At 34.0% G+C, this 16522-nt stretch overlaps 1 protein-coding gene across 1 annotated transcript in view; it reads right to left on the bottom strand.

Annotated features, from left to right (window-relative positions):
- Nucleotides 1-6832: 6832 nt before the first annotated feature.
- LOC106461067 (atrial natriuretic peptide receptor 2-like) overlaps nucleotides 6833-16522 on the bottom strand; it is a gene marked incomplete at its 5' end in the record, with an annotated part of 14997 nt that continues 5307 nt past the window's right edge. Inside the window, 7 exons of the mRNA XM_022387899.1 lie at nucleotides 6833-6942; nucleotides 7329-7422; nucleotides 7804-7900; nucleotides 9569-9743; nucleotides 11855-11923; nucleotides 15701-15824; nucleotides 16418-16449. Coding sequence (XP_022243607.1) covers nucleotides 6850-6942; nucleotides 7329-7422; nucleotides 7804-7900; nucleotides 9569-9743; nucleotides 11855-11923; nucleotides 15701-15824; nucleotides 16418-16449 — 684 coding nt within the window. The remainder of the gene's footprint in view (nucleotides 6943-7328; nucleotides 7423-7803; nucleotides 7901-9568; nucleotides 9744-11854; nucleotides 11924-15700; nucleotides 15825-16417; nucleotides 16450-16522) is intronic.

Here is a 16522-nt window from a genome sequence, read left to right on the forward strand (position 1 = left end):
AACACCCACCGCCAACTCTTGGGCTACTCTTTTACCAACTAATAGTGGGATTGACCGTCACATTATAACGCCCCCACGGCTGAAAGGGCGAGCATGTTTGGTGTGACGGGAATGTTTATTAGAGCCGACAGTACAAGTCGTTGAAGTTTCATGAAATACAAACAAACCAGAGCTAAATAAGTTTATTATGTAACTGACCGAAAATTAGGCCTCCAATTAACACACTACACACGCCCCCAAGTGGCACAGCGGTATGTCTGCGGACATACAACGCTAGAATCAGGGTTTCGATACCCGTGGTGGACAGAACACAGATAGCCCATTGTGTAGCTTTGTGCTTAATTACAAACACAGATAAATGATTAAACATCATCTAAAAACCTCCAGGTTACTGTGGTGAATTATTGTGTTTGAATTGTGACGTAACTTCCGGTGCATTTTGAGGGTTAAGCTAAAATCATTCAGAAAGCAGATGAAGAAATATTTATCTTTGATTGTCAACATGGTTGTGGGAAATTCCGAGTTGTCTAATAATCGTCTTTCTAACAAACCTTCCTTACCATAAGCAGTAAGTTGCGTCATAAAAGTGAAATATTGTCCCTCATTAACTTAACAAAGGATTTTCTTTTTTACGCGAGCTAACATTTTAATGTAAGAGTCGCGTTCTTTTTGCAGAAACCTATTTTCTAACGCTTGATTATTTTGATTTTTTCAGTAAATAAAATTTGTAGATAAGTCGGCTCATAAAGCTACTTGTAAGAGAGGCTACACTAGTTTTTCTGTAAGCTAAACTTCTAAGTTCGTTAAATAGTTTCGATAGGGTTGTGGTAATCGTTCTCGTAGACAGTATCATGAACCATCACCTAAGCCTAATTAATTTATTATTTAATACTTTTTATATTACTAGACCATAATTACTAATTTATTTATATCCTATGTTTCGGTTAATAATTTTTTGCCATCTGTGGGGAAGTCCTGAGAAGAACCCTATGTGTTGGCAGTAACTGTAACAATACAGACATTGAGGAAGTCCCGAGAAAAACCCTATGTGTTGGCAGGAGCTCAAACAATACAGACGTAATTGGATAGCAGACAGCAGAATATACAAACCAGGTAATCGGTGAACTTAGCACAGAAGTAAGTAAACCCTCGTTACCCCCTCTTAAATATATCCAGGTAAGTTAATTAAAGAGCCAGTGGGGTGTGAGAGCTCGGACGAGTAAATAGCCTTTCTAACAAGAAGACCCACGATCGAATCTAGTCTCCTGCCACCTGTAGAGTCCTGTCCCTGAAAACTACACGACATTATTACCCGAAAATGAGGATATTAACTAGTGGTTAAATTGGGAATTTGGAAGAGGTGGAATTCCTTTTTGTGATCCACTTTAACATTCCAACAGAATACCGGGAACACTAAAGGCTTGAATCCTCGATAGACGGAACTTCGTTCCTGACCGTTAACCCCTGATAAAAACTAGTCTGTATTTAGGATATAGTAATAGTAAACAATTAATAACTAATTTCTAACTAGACTTGGATGATATAAATTCATTTATTTTAATCCTAATAGAAAATCTTACCTTCTTCTAGCCATCTCCTTCTTTCAGCTTTTCGTTGGTATTCGGATTTCGATGTTCCTGTCTCAACCTTTAAACCCGCACGATAACTACGAGTTATCGTGTTCGTGTTTTGTAACATAACTCCTGGATTGAGTCTAAAACACAGCCCAGACAAAACCAGTAACACCAGAACAAGAAGAATGTACGTTCTCATTCGCTGCCGTCGCCACCATATCCTGGCGTTTAAAAAGGCCATTTTTTAAATAAATAAAGAAGAAGAAGAAACTACTTTTACAAGTAATAATATGGTTTCTTTACCTCCTCGATTGCCCTAAACTAATCTGTTAGACGTGTGCGATACGAAATAGCAAATACGGTTATCTGAGGACCAAAGTCGATTTTTTTTTACTGTTAGTGTCTAAACAGAACTCGATATAGTCCAAGTTTTTCTATGTAACGTATCTATATTGATAGAGTTATCTGTCGTTGCAGTAAGCTATATAACTTGTGAGAAGCAGCTTTGATTCATTTCTTGATTTTATATAAAAATTTATCCTAATATATATATATATTATTTACGCTAAAGTTTGCACATTGAACTAATTAGTCCGATTTCGAAAAGAAAAAGAAAATCTATTGTATATTATACGACTTTTGTGGTGACGTGGAGTTTATTAACTTATACCTAACTACACAGTTATTTAATAGAAGAAAATTATGTCTCGTGGAAGAACAGGAATCCTGTTTCTGTGAAAGATTCAATCACGAGTTTGGAAGAACAGGAATCCTGTTTCTGTGGAAGATTTAATTACGAGTTTCGAAGAACAGGAATCCTGTTTCTGTGGAAGATTTAATCACGAGTTTAGAAGAACAGGAATCCTGTTTCTGTGAAAGATTTAATCACGAGTTTGGAAGAACAGGAATCCTGTTTCTGTGAAAGATTTAATCACGAGTTTAGAAGAACAGAAATCCTGTTTCTGTGAAAGATTTAATCACGAGTTTAGAAGAACAGGAATCCTGTTTCTGTGAAAGATTTAATCACGAGAATTAATTGTTGTTCTTGTTTATGTGCGTGTGTTGTTATACCAAATCCTCATTCGGTCATCTGCTGTGTTCACCGAGGGGAATCGAACCCCTAAATTTAGCGTTGTAACTCCGAAGACTTACCGCTGTCTCACCGGGAGACTTTTTGTTCTTAGGAAGTCGTTTAGAATGTAAAATAAAAACATTTTAAAAAATATTATAGATAAGAATGTTACAATGTTGTATATAAGTATGAAACGTTGTTGATAATAAGTTTGCAATATTTTACATAATGTACCCGGCTTCACTCAGGTCATTAGACTGATATGTTATACAATATTGCACACTTGCCAAAGTACCCGGCTTCACTCAGGTCATTAGATTGATATGTTATACAATACTGTATACTTGCCAAATACCGGCTTCACTCAGGTCATTAGATTGATATGTTATACAATACTGTATACTTGCCAAATACCGGCTTCACTGAGGTTATTAGATTGATATGTTATACAATACTGTATACTTGCCAAATACCGGCTTCACTCAGGTCATTAGATTGATATGTTATACAATACTGCATACTTTCCAAAGTACCCGGCTTCACTCAGGTTATTAGATTGATATGTTATATAATACTACATACTTTCCAAAGTACCCGGCTTCACTGAGGTTATTAGATTAATATGTTATACAATACTGCATACTTTCCAAAGTACCCGGCTTCACTGAGGTTATTAGATTGATATGTTATACAATACTGTATACTTTCCAAAGTACCCGGCTTCACTGAGGTCATTAGATTGATATGTTATACAATATTGCATACTTTCCAAAGTACCCGGCTTCACTCAGGTTATTAGATTGATATGTTATATAATACTGCATACTTTCAAAGTACCCGGCTTCACTCAGATCATTAGATTGATATTTTATACAATACTGCATACTTTCCAAAGTACCCGGCTTCACTCAGGTTATTAGATTGATATGTTATACAATATTGCATACTTTCCAAAGTACCCGGCTTCACTCAGGTTATTAGATTGATATGTTATACAATATTGCATACTTTCCAAAGTACCTGGCTTCACTCAGGTTATTAGATTGATATGTTATTTTGTTTTTACTATAGACGTCATCGATTTTATTGTATATAAAAAAATCTTTGTTGTAAGTTAAGAATTATTTATTTACATCTTAATACTTTATCATTGCACTGAGAATTTTATATCACATTATATTCAAGGTTTTGAAAGCAATAATATTAACTTTAACTTTTTTTTCTTGGCCCGGCATGGCCAGGTTGTTAGGGCGCTCGACTCGCAATATGAGGGTCGCGGGTTCGAATCCCCCTCAATCTGTAGGTCCTTACCAAACATGCTCGCCCTTTCAGCCGTGTGGGCTTTATAATGTAACGATCAATCCCACTATTTGTTGGTAAAAGAGTAACCCAAGAGTGGATGGTGATGACTACCTGGCTTCTTACACTGCTAAATTTTCATATAAGTGTTGGGCCATTGTGTTATTTTCACATGAGTATTGAGGATTATATACATAGTTTTCATACAGGTATTGAGACACTGTTTCCGTTACTTTCATATAAGTGTTAAAGTACTGTATGCTTTATTTTCATACAAGTATTGAGACATTGTTTATGTTATATACATACAAGTGTTGTGGCATTATTTGTGTTATTTTCATACAAGTGCTGAGACATTGTTTACGTTATTTATACACAAGTGTTGTGGCATTATTTAAGTTATTTTTAAACAAGTGCTGAGACATTGTTTATGTTATATACATACAAGTATTGTAGACATTATTTGTGTTATATTTAAACAAGGGCTGAGACACTGTTTACGCTATTTATACACAAGTACTGAGATCATTGTTTACGTTATTTATACACAAGTGCTGAGACATTGTTTACGTTATTTATACACAAGTGTTGTGGCACTATTTGAGTTATATTTAAACAAGTACTGAGATATTGTTTACGTTATTTATACACAAGTGCTGAGACATTGTTTACGTTATTTATACACAAATGTTGTGGCATTATTTGAGTTATTTTTAAACAAGGGCTGATACATTGTTTACGTTATATACATACAAATGTTGTGGCATTATTTAAGTTATTTTCATACAAGTATTGAGACATTGTTTATGTTATATACATACAAGTGTTGTGGCATTATTTGTGTTATTTTCATACAAGTGCTGAGACATTGTTTACGTTATTTATACACAAGTGTTGTGGCATTATTTAATTATTTTCATATAAGTGTTGGGCCATTGTGTTATTTTCACATGAATATTGAGGATTATATACATAGTTTTCATACAAGTATTGAGACATTATTTGTGTTATTTTCATACAAGTGCTGAGACATTGTTTACGTTATTTATACACAAGTGTTGTGGCATTATTTAAGTTATTTTTAAACAAGTGCTGAGACATTGTTTATGTTATATACATACAAATGTTGTGGCATTATTTGTGTTATTTTCATACAAGTGTTGAAACATTGTTTGCGTTACTTTCGAATAGCATTTAGAACATTGCATATGTTTTTTTTTCCTTCTTAGAAGCGCTGGAATATTTAATCTACTCCGAAGTTTTATCTTTAATAATTCTGTGTATATGTACAGTTGAATGTTAAATTTAACCGTTAACTTTTATATTAATAGTAAACTAGTTATTACAATATATAGCTTTGTATCAACTAATTTTGAGGGGTTCTATTAGCGAGTGCTATGAGATTCTGTTTTACTAAACAGTCCTGTAGGATTATGTTAACCAGTCATCGAACTTCAGTCGACAGAGAGTTGTTCACACATCTGTTTTTACCTCACAGTGATTGTAACAACTTCTATATATATTTCCTGGATTCGATTCCTTGACTCATCAAACGAGTCACGAAAGATTTAAAGGCGCGTGACAGCCACGTACCTGGATGGATCTCACAGACTTTAGTAATGTCTCAAGTAATGTTGGAAGATTAAATAGCACCACATTTTCCAAAAACTCTCAGAAGAAGCCATAAACAATAATGCTAAGAATGTACCAAGGCTTTTAGAAAATAAGACAGTTTTTATTTTCGTTTCTATTTACTACGACAAGTTTCAAGTAATTATGGGTTTTTGACTTTGTGCACGAACAATAGATTATCAAATTAAATATCTTTATTTGTTGGTTGAATCCACTTCTTAATAGAGTGTCATTAGAATCAAAGGTTGCGAATCTTTAACTTAAACATCAAAGTAATGAAATATGTCACAACCCTGGTAGTTTAAGACTTTGTTCAGGTTCCTATCAAAGCAGTGCACCCTAAAATAAATAATAAATAGCTTTTTAATACACCGAAAGAAACACACTCAGAAATTGCTTCTTTAATTGAAGGTGAGATGGAACTGCAAACTTTACATAAATATATTAGTAATAACTTGGAAGAAGTGTGAACGTTTACACTACACACACACACACACACTAATTGAAAAAGAACTACTTCAATCACAAAAAAAAAACATTCTTTGGACTTTGGACATACTTTTATTTACTTGTAAAAAATTGTTGTTTAAATTTTTTCAATTAGATTAAACAAAGTCGCAGCGTCAATTTCATCAGTATTTTGAGAATGACACGGATATCTGATCACAACGCTTTTGACACTAAAAATGCTAATTCTAATTACTGTTTTGTCCTGATATACACAGGTCTCTTGCTATATCAGCGCCACTAGTGTAATCAGATGTTACGTTGATTTTATGTTTAACTAATTTTGATAATAATAATGAATAGATCAGATCAATGCTTTGCTATGTGAAAATCATGAAAAAAAATATCTGTTGGGTCAGAAATGCATCTTTTATTTCGACGTAGTCGTCGATGAAACTTGCAACCGTTTTAATTCGGGCTTGAACTTGTGTCAGCTCACATAACAATGAGAAAATATATTTAAACATAATGTAACTAACCTGAAAATCGCAGTTGTGATGCATAAAAAAAAGTTCCTAAATAGATATTTCTTCAGTGCGATTCACTAATGACACAGAGAAATTTTCATGAAATATAATAAAATTCGTTACAGTGGAACATGTTTCAACATTCCTTAGTAAAGTCAACACTGGTTTTTTATACTCTATGATAAATACTACTTGGTTTAAAAAAAAAGCTTTCACTTGTCATTCCACAAGAGAAAAATACAAGGATGGACGAAACACATAAGCTTGCGGTTCACTTATGGATAATTCAATTAAAGCTTTAAACTTGAATCTCTCTTAAGTGATTTAGACAAGGTTTTTCATGATGGACATATTCTTTTATTAGCCAGTGGGTCGTCATTTTCCCCTTGCCCTGTTGAAAGAACAAAGATTTTGTATATATTTAAACACTGATATCTTAAAATAAACATATGCTTTTAAAAAAAAATCACAAACGATCATCACATGAAAAGAAAAATAAACAAATATTTACTGAAAACAGCAAAAAACAAAAATATATGCAAATCACGTTTAACTACGTAATCTCACAATAAAGTAAATTAGCTTTTCTTGTCACAGTATCATTAGTTTTTGTTTGAATGCTTCTAATAGAGAAAAAAACCATTTAAGTTGTCACTTAACATCCAATTTTCATTCGACAGTACTTACAGTTGATTGTGAATCAAATAAGAATATGCTGTGAAACACAACTGTCATAAGCCTACTTTATCATCTTTTATTTGAACAATTAATTCTTACCTTCATCTCCACTTCTCCTCTCAACTCCAACTGAAACGTTCCGTAGTTATCCAGAACTTCTTTGGTTGTGGAACTAACATGAATCTTCAAGGGTGGGTGAAAATTAAGCTTAATTCTTGAATTCTTCAGTTGTATTCTCCATTCTTAATTAATAGGTTTAGATATGAAGTTCATTTAGGGCTGAAGAATACAATAATTAAGTTCAACTTTCAGTTTTAATTTAAAGTGGACAATACAAGAATTAGGTTTAACTTTCAAGCTAATTTAAGGCTGAAGGATACAATAATCAGATTCAACTTTCACTCATTTAAGGCTCCAATTATTAATACAAAACTGAAATCAACTTATAGAATAATTCAAGTTTTCAACAGTTAAAAAACAAATACGGTGACATTTATTGTTATTCGTGGATTATTTCCAAGTACAAAGTTTCGGTATACAGTTAATGGAACCGATAAACATAAGTTACTTACGTAATCCGTAAGATTCCATTCGTGACGCTGTATTGACAGTGTCACCAAACAAGCAGTATCTTGGCATTTTTAACCCTACTACACCAGCTGCACAAGGACCTGAAAAATAAACCCCTAAAGATTAACTATAATTGCATGGGCGTGTAATAAATTAGACCTTATAGATTAATTCTGGCGGTAAGAACCAGGGAAAATAAGTCCTAATAACTAGCTGAAAAAGTCCCTAAATATTAGTTCTGTTTGAAAAGACCTAGAAAAGTAGGTCCCTAGAGATTACTCTGGTTTCAAGAAGATGTTCCCAAAGTTCTGTGTGATATGCAGTACATTATCAGATATGTAGTATTAAGATATGGTTTTCAAACGAGACCCCAAATTCGAGCTTTTCTGAATACTTCACTATCCCTCTTCATTGTTCAGCAACTTTGTTCCATATACGAAGTAAAAGTAGATCCATGAAAAATGAATCTTATATAAAGAGTAATATTTTATTTTTCATACATGTTGGCGTAGCTTTGATTTCGAGGACCTGTAATAATAAACCCCCTAAAACTTAATTTTAGTTAAAAAGGACCAATAAAAATAAATACCTAAAAATTGAATCTGATTAAATGGATTTAACAGTTAGAAACAACGTGAGTACAAACTGGGCTGCAGTGTTACGTCTACGCCATTCTTTGATTTTTCTAATTAACTAATGAATACATTGGCAATCGAATTTGTTACCTGGGTGTGACTGTTACGTCTACACCATTCTTTGATTTTTTGAGCAATGTTATCATCATCTGTTAAAAATACCTCGAGAGTTTTTTTTACCTGGGTGTAGTTTCTAGAATTACGTCATCCTGTGATTTTCACCGCTATCAGTAGTTTCGTAATGTAGCAATAAATGGTACGATAAGATATACAGCCGACGCAACAGTCAGGTAATTACTACTGTTTATTTATTTGTACGTTTTTAGGCGGATTATTTTCATCACGATGAAAGTACACATTATATTTAAAGGAAATATGTGTTTGACATCGTGATCTCGGACGCCAAAGATGTTTTGACAAAATAAATAATACCCAATAGACAAAAGCAATGTTGTTGTTGGGTTTTTTTTTTCACGCAAAACTACTTGAGAGCTATCTCGCTAGTTGTCCTTAATTTTGAAGTAGTAAATTAGATAGAAGGTAGCAAGTTAATACCACCAACCGCCAACTCTTGGGATAGTCTTTCCAACAAATAATGGGATTCATTGTTACGTTATAAAGGCTGAAAGGCTGGGGCGAACATGTGTTCGGCGACAGATTTTGACCCCGAGATTCGAACATTGCTAGTCGAGCGCCCTAACCACCAGGCCATGCCAGGCTCCAAAAGCAGTATGGAAGCCTGTCATTTAATACTTACTAAGAATGTCACTGAACCACAGGGCTTACAAATTAGTACCAGCTTGTTAGATATTCAATCACATGTCCAACTTTCAGTTCCTCCTGGTGGCTCAGTGGTAAGCTTTAGGGCTTATGGCGCTAAAATAAAGGGTTAGATACCTGTGTAGCTTCGCACTTAAATAGAACAATTTAAAATGTATTTGTATTAAAGGCACTGAAAGTAGTCATTTTGAGAAACACAAACATTAGTTTGAAATTCACATCCACTGATTATAAGATATTTACAATAACAAAAACATTGTTATGTTCTTCATGTGTTCAGGAATTGAAGTGTTCATCTAGGCACGACCAAATCACTTAAAAGACACGAGCTGATAAGTCAACCGAATAACTAACCGGTGTGTATCCCGATCCGAAGTTTCAGCTTGTCTTCAGGTCTATGGCGAATGGTGAAGGTCTTAACAGCTTGTAGCAACGCTAGTGACATTCTGGCAACTTCAGAAGCATGCTGTTGCTCGTTTCGAACCGGAAGTCCCGAAACCACCATGTACGCATCACCAATTGTTTCTACCTGAAAGGATAAAAAGCAGTGAAAGAGTGCGTGTTTTTTTTTTATATCAAAGCCACATCGGGCTATCTGATGTGTCCACCGAGAGGTATCGAACCCCTGATTTTAGCGTTGTAACTTCATAGACTTACCTCTGTACCATCGGGGGACACTGAAAGATAGTTGAAATGATATACTATGGGAACAGTTGTTTAAAGAACTTGGTTTAATTTAAAACGATTAAAAATATTTCACAACAAAATAGCATAATGACTTTATAATATAAATCAAATAAGCCGTTTTAGTATCATTCATATGTTAATTATTCCTTCTTTAATCATTTGGTAAATATCAAGGTTATTTTTAATTAATTGGTAAATATCAAGGTTATTTTTTAATTAATTGGTAAATATCAAGGTTATTTTTTAATTAATTGGTAAATATCAAGGTTAATTTTTCCCTCTTTAATCATCCCCCGCTGGAACATCGCTAAATCTTTGGATTTATACTGCTAAAATCAGGGGTTCAATTCCCCTCGGTGGACACATCAGACAGCCGATGTGGCTTTGCTATAATAAAAATACACACACACACACACTCTTTAATTAATCGTTAAATATCAAGGTTATTTTTTTTCTTTTTAATTAATTGGTAAATATTAAGTACAATTTTTCAAGAAGACCATAATAATGTGCTACGAGGGTTCCAAGTTCAACGGATTTCATAAAAGAAGACCATAATAATATGCTACGAGGGTTCCAAGTTCAACGGATTTCATACAAGAAGACCGTAATAATGTGCTACGAGGGTTCAAGTTCAACGGATTTCATACAAGAAGACCATAATAATAATGTGCTACGAGGGTTTCAAGTTCAACGGATTTCATACAAGAAGACCGTAATAATGTGCTACGAGGGTTTCAAGTTCAACGGATTTCATAAAAGAAGACCGTAATAGTGTGTTACGAGGGTTTCAAGTTCAACGGATTTCATATAAGAAGACCGTAATAATGTGCTACGAGGGTTTCAAGTTCAACGGATTTCATACAAGAACACCATAATAATGTGCTACGAGGGTTTCAAGTTCAACGGATTTCATACAAGAAGATCATAATAATAATGTGCTACTAGAGTTTCAAGTTCAACGGATTTCATACAAGAAGACCATAATAATGTGCTACGAGGGTTTCATGTTCAACGGATTTCATACAAGAAGACCATAATAATGTGCTACTAGGGTTTCAAGTTCAACGGATTTCATATAAGAAAACCATAATAATGTGCTACGAGAGTTTCAAGTTTCAAGCAGTTTGTTATACTAATAATCATCCCAGAATATTACCACAATTCAGCAAACAAAAAATTTATCTTAACCACTCAATAGAACATAAAACATGTTATCCTTACAACTTATATATAAACATAAAACATTACTGAATAATATCATTGCTCAAATAATAAAAAAGAAACCCGAAATAACCTTATCAAATGCCATGTGAAATATTAGTCACATATAACACTCGTAATCACTATATAAATATAATTATTAAGCAAAAAACGTAATAATTGTTTGTTATGAGTTTCTCGCAAAGCTACACGAGGGCTATCTGCACTAGTCGTCCATAATTTAGCAGTGCTAGTCATCACCACCCACCGTCAACTCTTGGGCTACTCTTTTACCAACGAATAGTGGGACTGACCGCCACATTATAACGCCCCAACGGCTGAAAGAGCGAGTATATTTGGTGTGACGGGGATTCGAACCAACGACCCTCAGATTGCGAGTCGTGTGCCCTAAACCACCTGACCATGCCGGGGCCCTAACCACCTGGCCATGCCGGGCCACACGTGATAATAATGATATTATACTACCTTAAAAGCATTAACATACCAATACAAGTTTGATAACTTATCTTTGTTAATATTATAATAAAAATACGAAAACTCTAGCCTTACGTCGTGTACGTTAAAATATTGATACATATCTAAATTTGATCATTTGTCTTTTAAAACTTTGAAATAAGATTATAAAACGGCAAGTTTATTGTTAAACCAGTATAACATTAATACAGAAATACAATTTTGTCTTGTAAATATCAAACTATGAACATATATATATATATATTAAATACTTACCTTATAAACATCAAAATTCTCAATGATGGAGTCAAAGCAGGTGTACAGGTCATTCAAAAGGTCAACAACCTAAAAATAAATAGGAAGAAACTGTTTACTGCAAGCTACAAGAGACAAAGTTTGTGTCGAAATGAGACCCCGCTGGCTCACCAGTAAGCTTGTCGGCTTATAGCCCAAATTCGAGGTTCGATCTTTGCTGTGGTCACCACGCATATAGCCTATTGAACGGCTAAGCCTCCATTTCTCTACACTACTTCAACTTCCTTTAGAACGATTAAAAATGAAAACTTTAATTTCACAGGTTTCTTCTTAGCTAAACTTGGGTCTCGGGTTTTAAAAAGGGTGTTATTGTAAATAGAAGGGAACTATTTTTTCTTGGTCAAAGGACTTTGTTGACGTTGAAACAATGCTGCAGTAGCCATGATTCATATTTTCAGATTTAAGGGTGCAGGAGGTGATAATTAGGTACAATAACAACTTGTAACCTTTTAGGGAAAATCATTTTGCTTATATTCAATTCAGTTTATAGGTTCATTTCTTTCGGGAGGGAATCCTAGAATGGTCTGATTATTAGGGTGCTCGACTCGCAATCTGTGGGTCGTGGATTCATAATCCTGTCACCGAACATGCTCGCCCTTTCAGCCGTGGGGACGTTACAATGTGAAGTTCAATCCATCTTGTCGTTTGTAAAGAGTAACCCAAGCGTTAGGGATGGGTTTTGTTGAATAACTATTTTCCCTCTAGTATATCAATTCAAATTTTAGGATAGCTATCGGAGATAACACTTGAGTAGCTTTGTTCAAAATTTAACAAATAAATAAATGTTCTAATTTAACAAATGTATAAATGTTCTAATTTAACAAATAAATAAATGTTCTAATTTAACAAATAAATAAATGTTCTAATTTAACAAATAAATAAATGTTATAATTTAACAAATAAATAAATGTTCTAATTTAACAAATAAATAAATGTTATAATTTAACAAATAAATAAATGTTCTAATTTAACAAATAAATAAATGTTCTTCGGAGTAAGATGCATACTCCGCGATATAATCTTACCAAGAATCATTGGGTTGGCTCTTCGTAAAATGTACAGAACAACATATTACGATTAACCATTGAAACATAACAAATGATAATCTATATCTCTCTATCTACTGAGATTAGTTTAGTCGTGTTGAAACGATCAACCTCACTCAAACGTAGTAGAACTTTGGTCTGTATCTGCTACAACGGTACCTAAGAAAGTTATGCTTTGTTTTATTTTATTGGTAAAGAACTAGAGAACGTCCTTTACCGAATAAGTGATTCGTTACAAACAGCACAGCTGCTTGCTGAAGTCTTCCAAATCTATTCATCCATATTTCACCAGCTAGTTAGTTCACAATATAACAAACATGATATTACAGTTTCATTTAGGAATGAAATATAACCAGTAAATAAAGCTCATAATGGGATAAAACATAACTGGAAGGGACAACTCACTACGGGGTATAACATAACTGGAAGGGACAGCTCACTGCGGGGTACAACATAACTGGAAGGGACAGCTCACTGCGGGGTACAACATAACTGGAAGGGACAGCTCACTGTGGGGTTTACAACATAGCTGGAAGGGACAGCTCACTGTGGGGTTTACAACATAGCTGGAAGGGACAGCTCACTGTGGGGTTTACAACATACCTGGAAGGGACATCTTTCTTCGGGGGACAATATAGTTGAAAGGGACAACCTCTCCAGGAGTATTAAGTTTTCTGCTCTTTACAGGAGGTGTAAAAGATCAGTTGCTATTGTACAAAGGTAAAAAGAAAGCCAATAATTTATGGCCTTTAATCATGGAGCTGAGTCAGATGTTTTTACTCACTTTGTAACAGTCTCAACTATCAAAACGTGTACTATTTTCTTATCATATAGCAAAGCTCACCAACTCCAAAACGACAAAAAATTATAAACACGTGGTCAGCACACACCCTTGGTATACAAGGGTTCACAACTATTTCTTGAAAATAAGTAAAACAAGGATTTCTTAATCAGACGAGTTTGAAAGTAATGAATGTAAGCATCATAAATAGTTTGTTTGTTTGCTATGAATTTCGCGCAAATCTTCATGAGGGCTATCTGCACTAGCCGTCCCTAATTTACCAGTGAAAGACAAGAGGGAAGGCAGCTAGTAATCACCATCCACCGCTAACTCTTGGGCTACTCTTTTACCAACGAATAGTGGGATTGATTGTCACATTATAACGCCCCCAAGGCTTAAAGGGCCAGCATGTTTGGTGGAACGGGGATTCGAACCCACGACCCGCAGATGGCGAGTCGAGCTCCCTAACCACCTGGCCAAGCCGGGCCAGTATCATAAATAATAAAAATATTTAAGTAAAAAAAAAGCTATATTTTATTACGAATTATATAAGCATTTCATGAGTGTTTAATTTAGTTTTACAGATTAAACAGCTTATATAAGTGTTTAATTTAAATTTACAGATGAAATAGCTCATATAAGTGTTTAATTTAATTTTACAGATTAAATAGGTTATATAAGTGTTTAATTTAATTTTACAGATTAAATAGGTTATATAAGTGTTTAATTTAATTTTACAGATTAAATAGATTATATAAGTGTTTAATTTAATTTTACAGATTAAATAGATTATATAAGTGTTTAATTTAATTTTACAGATTAAATAGACTATATAAGTGTTTAATTTAATTTTACAGATTAAATAGCTCATATAAGTGTTGAATGTAGTTTTACAGATTAAATAGCTCATATAAGTGTTTAATTTAATTTTACAGATTAAATACCTCATATAAGTGTTTAATGTAGTTTTACAGATTAAATAGCTCATATAAGTGTTTAATTTAATTTTACAGATTAAATAGCTCATATAAGTGTTTAATTTAGTTTTACAGATTAAATAGCTCATATAAGTGTTTAATTTAATTTTACAGATTAAATAGATTATATAAGTGTTTAATTTAATTTTACAGATTAAATAGCTCATATAAGTGTTTAATTTAGTTTTACAGATTAAATAGCTCATATAAGTGTTTAATTTAATTTTACAGATTAAATAGGTTATATAAGTGTTTAATTTAATTTTACAGATTAAATAGATTATATAAGTGTTTAATTTAATTTTACAGATTAAATAGATTATATAAGTGTTTAATTTAATTTTACAGATTAAATATATTATATAAGTGGCCAGGAGGTTAGGGCGCTCGACTCTCAATCTGCGGGTCACGGGTTCGAATCCCCGTCACACCAAACATGCTCGCCCTTTCAGCCGTGGGGGCGTTATAATGTGACAGTCAATCCCACTATTCGTTGGTAAAAGAGTAGTCCAATAGTTGGCGGTGGGTGGTGATGACTAGCTGCTTTTCATCTAGTCTTACACTGCTAAATTATGGACGGCTAGCGCAGATAGCCCTCGTATAGCTTTGCGCGAAATTAAAAAACAACAAATAGACCAGAAAAAAAAAGAGAAACCCAATCTAACATTCGATTTATCATTCCTCACCGAGTTAAACTAGTTACATAGATATAGGCTCACTGTGGTAAGTGTAAGACATCTGAAAACACCAAATTGTCCATAACACATAAGGCTTGCGTTCATTCGAAATATTACATATTCGGAATAGATGGCGCCACAATAATACGGCATTATTTTATTGTCTCACAAGGAAGAATGTTGTTTGTTTGTTATTAAGCACAAAGCTACAACACAATGAGCTATCTGTGCTTGGTATTGAAACTCGGCGTTTAGCGTTATAAGCTTAAAGACTTACGGCTGAGCCACTGGAGGGAGGGGGCACAGGGAAAAAAGGGAAAAAATACCTGCATGGGAGAGCTTTCCGCTGACAACGACGTGAATCCAACAATGTCACTGAAGTAGATAGTTACGTTGTCGAAAGCCTCTGCCTTCACCGATTCTCCAGAAATTAGCTGCCTGGCTACAGACCTTTGAAAAAAAAAACTCAGCTAAAAATAATTATTGAAATCTCAACCCATAGTTTACTAATGTTACTAAAAGTGTCGTTTGTCTTAAAGAATTCTCTATATGAAACACATTTATTTAAACTTTCGAACCTCGCATGGCTTGGATTAGTTTCCTTCTATAACCAACAGAGGGCTCTGCTTTCGGTTGTTTTCACACCCAGCAGAGTACTCAATCCAACAACTGAGGCAGAAACAAAACACAAACAATGCAAACATTACTCTCGTAACCTTCCCCCACTAATTAAATCCGTTGTTCACGATAATATTGAAGAATTAGTTTTAATTACACAAAGTATGATGATAATAACAATAAAAAACATTGAGTATATAGGTGAAAGTCGTTACCATGGCACGAGTTGCTGAACAATTACAGATTAGGTTAAATAAACTTTCACACACATACCTGGGTAAGAGCTGATACAGTATGCCATCCTTCTGAACAATTACAGATTAGGTTAAATAAACTTTCACACACATACCTGGGTAAGAGCTGATACAGTAGGTCCTCCTTCTTAACAATTACAGATTAGGTTAAATAAACTTTCACACACATACCTGGGTAAGAGCTGATACAGTAGGTCCTCCTTCTTAACGATTACAGATTAGGTTAAATAAACTTTCACACACATACCTGGGCAAGAGCTGATACAGTATGCCCTC

This window comes from Limulus polyphemus, unplaced genomic scaffold (genome assembly GCF_000517525.1).
Source record: "Limulus polyphemus unplaced genomic scaffold, Limulus_polyphemus-2.1.2 Scaffold891, whole genome shotgun sequence".
Classification (NCBI taxonomy): Eukaryota; Metazoa; Arthropoda; class Merostomata; order Xiphosura; family Limulidae; genus Limulus; species Limulus polyphemus.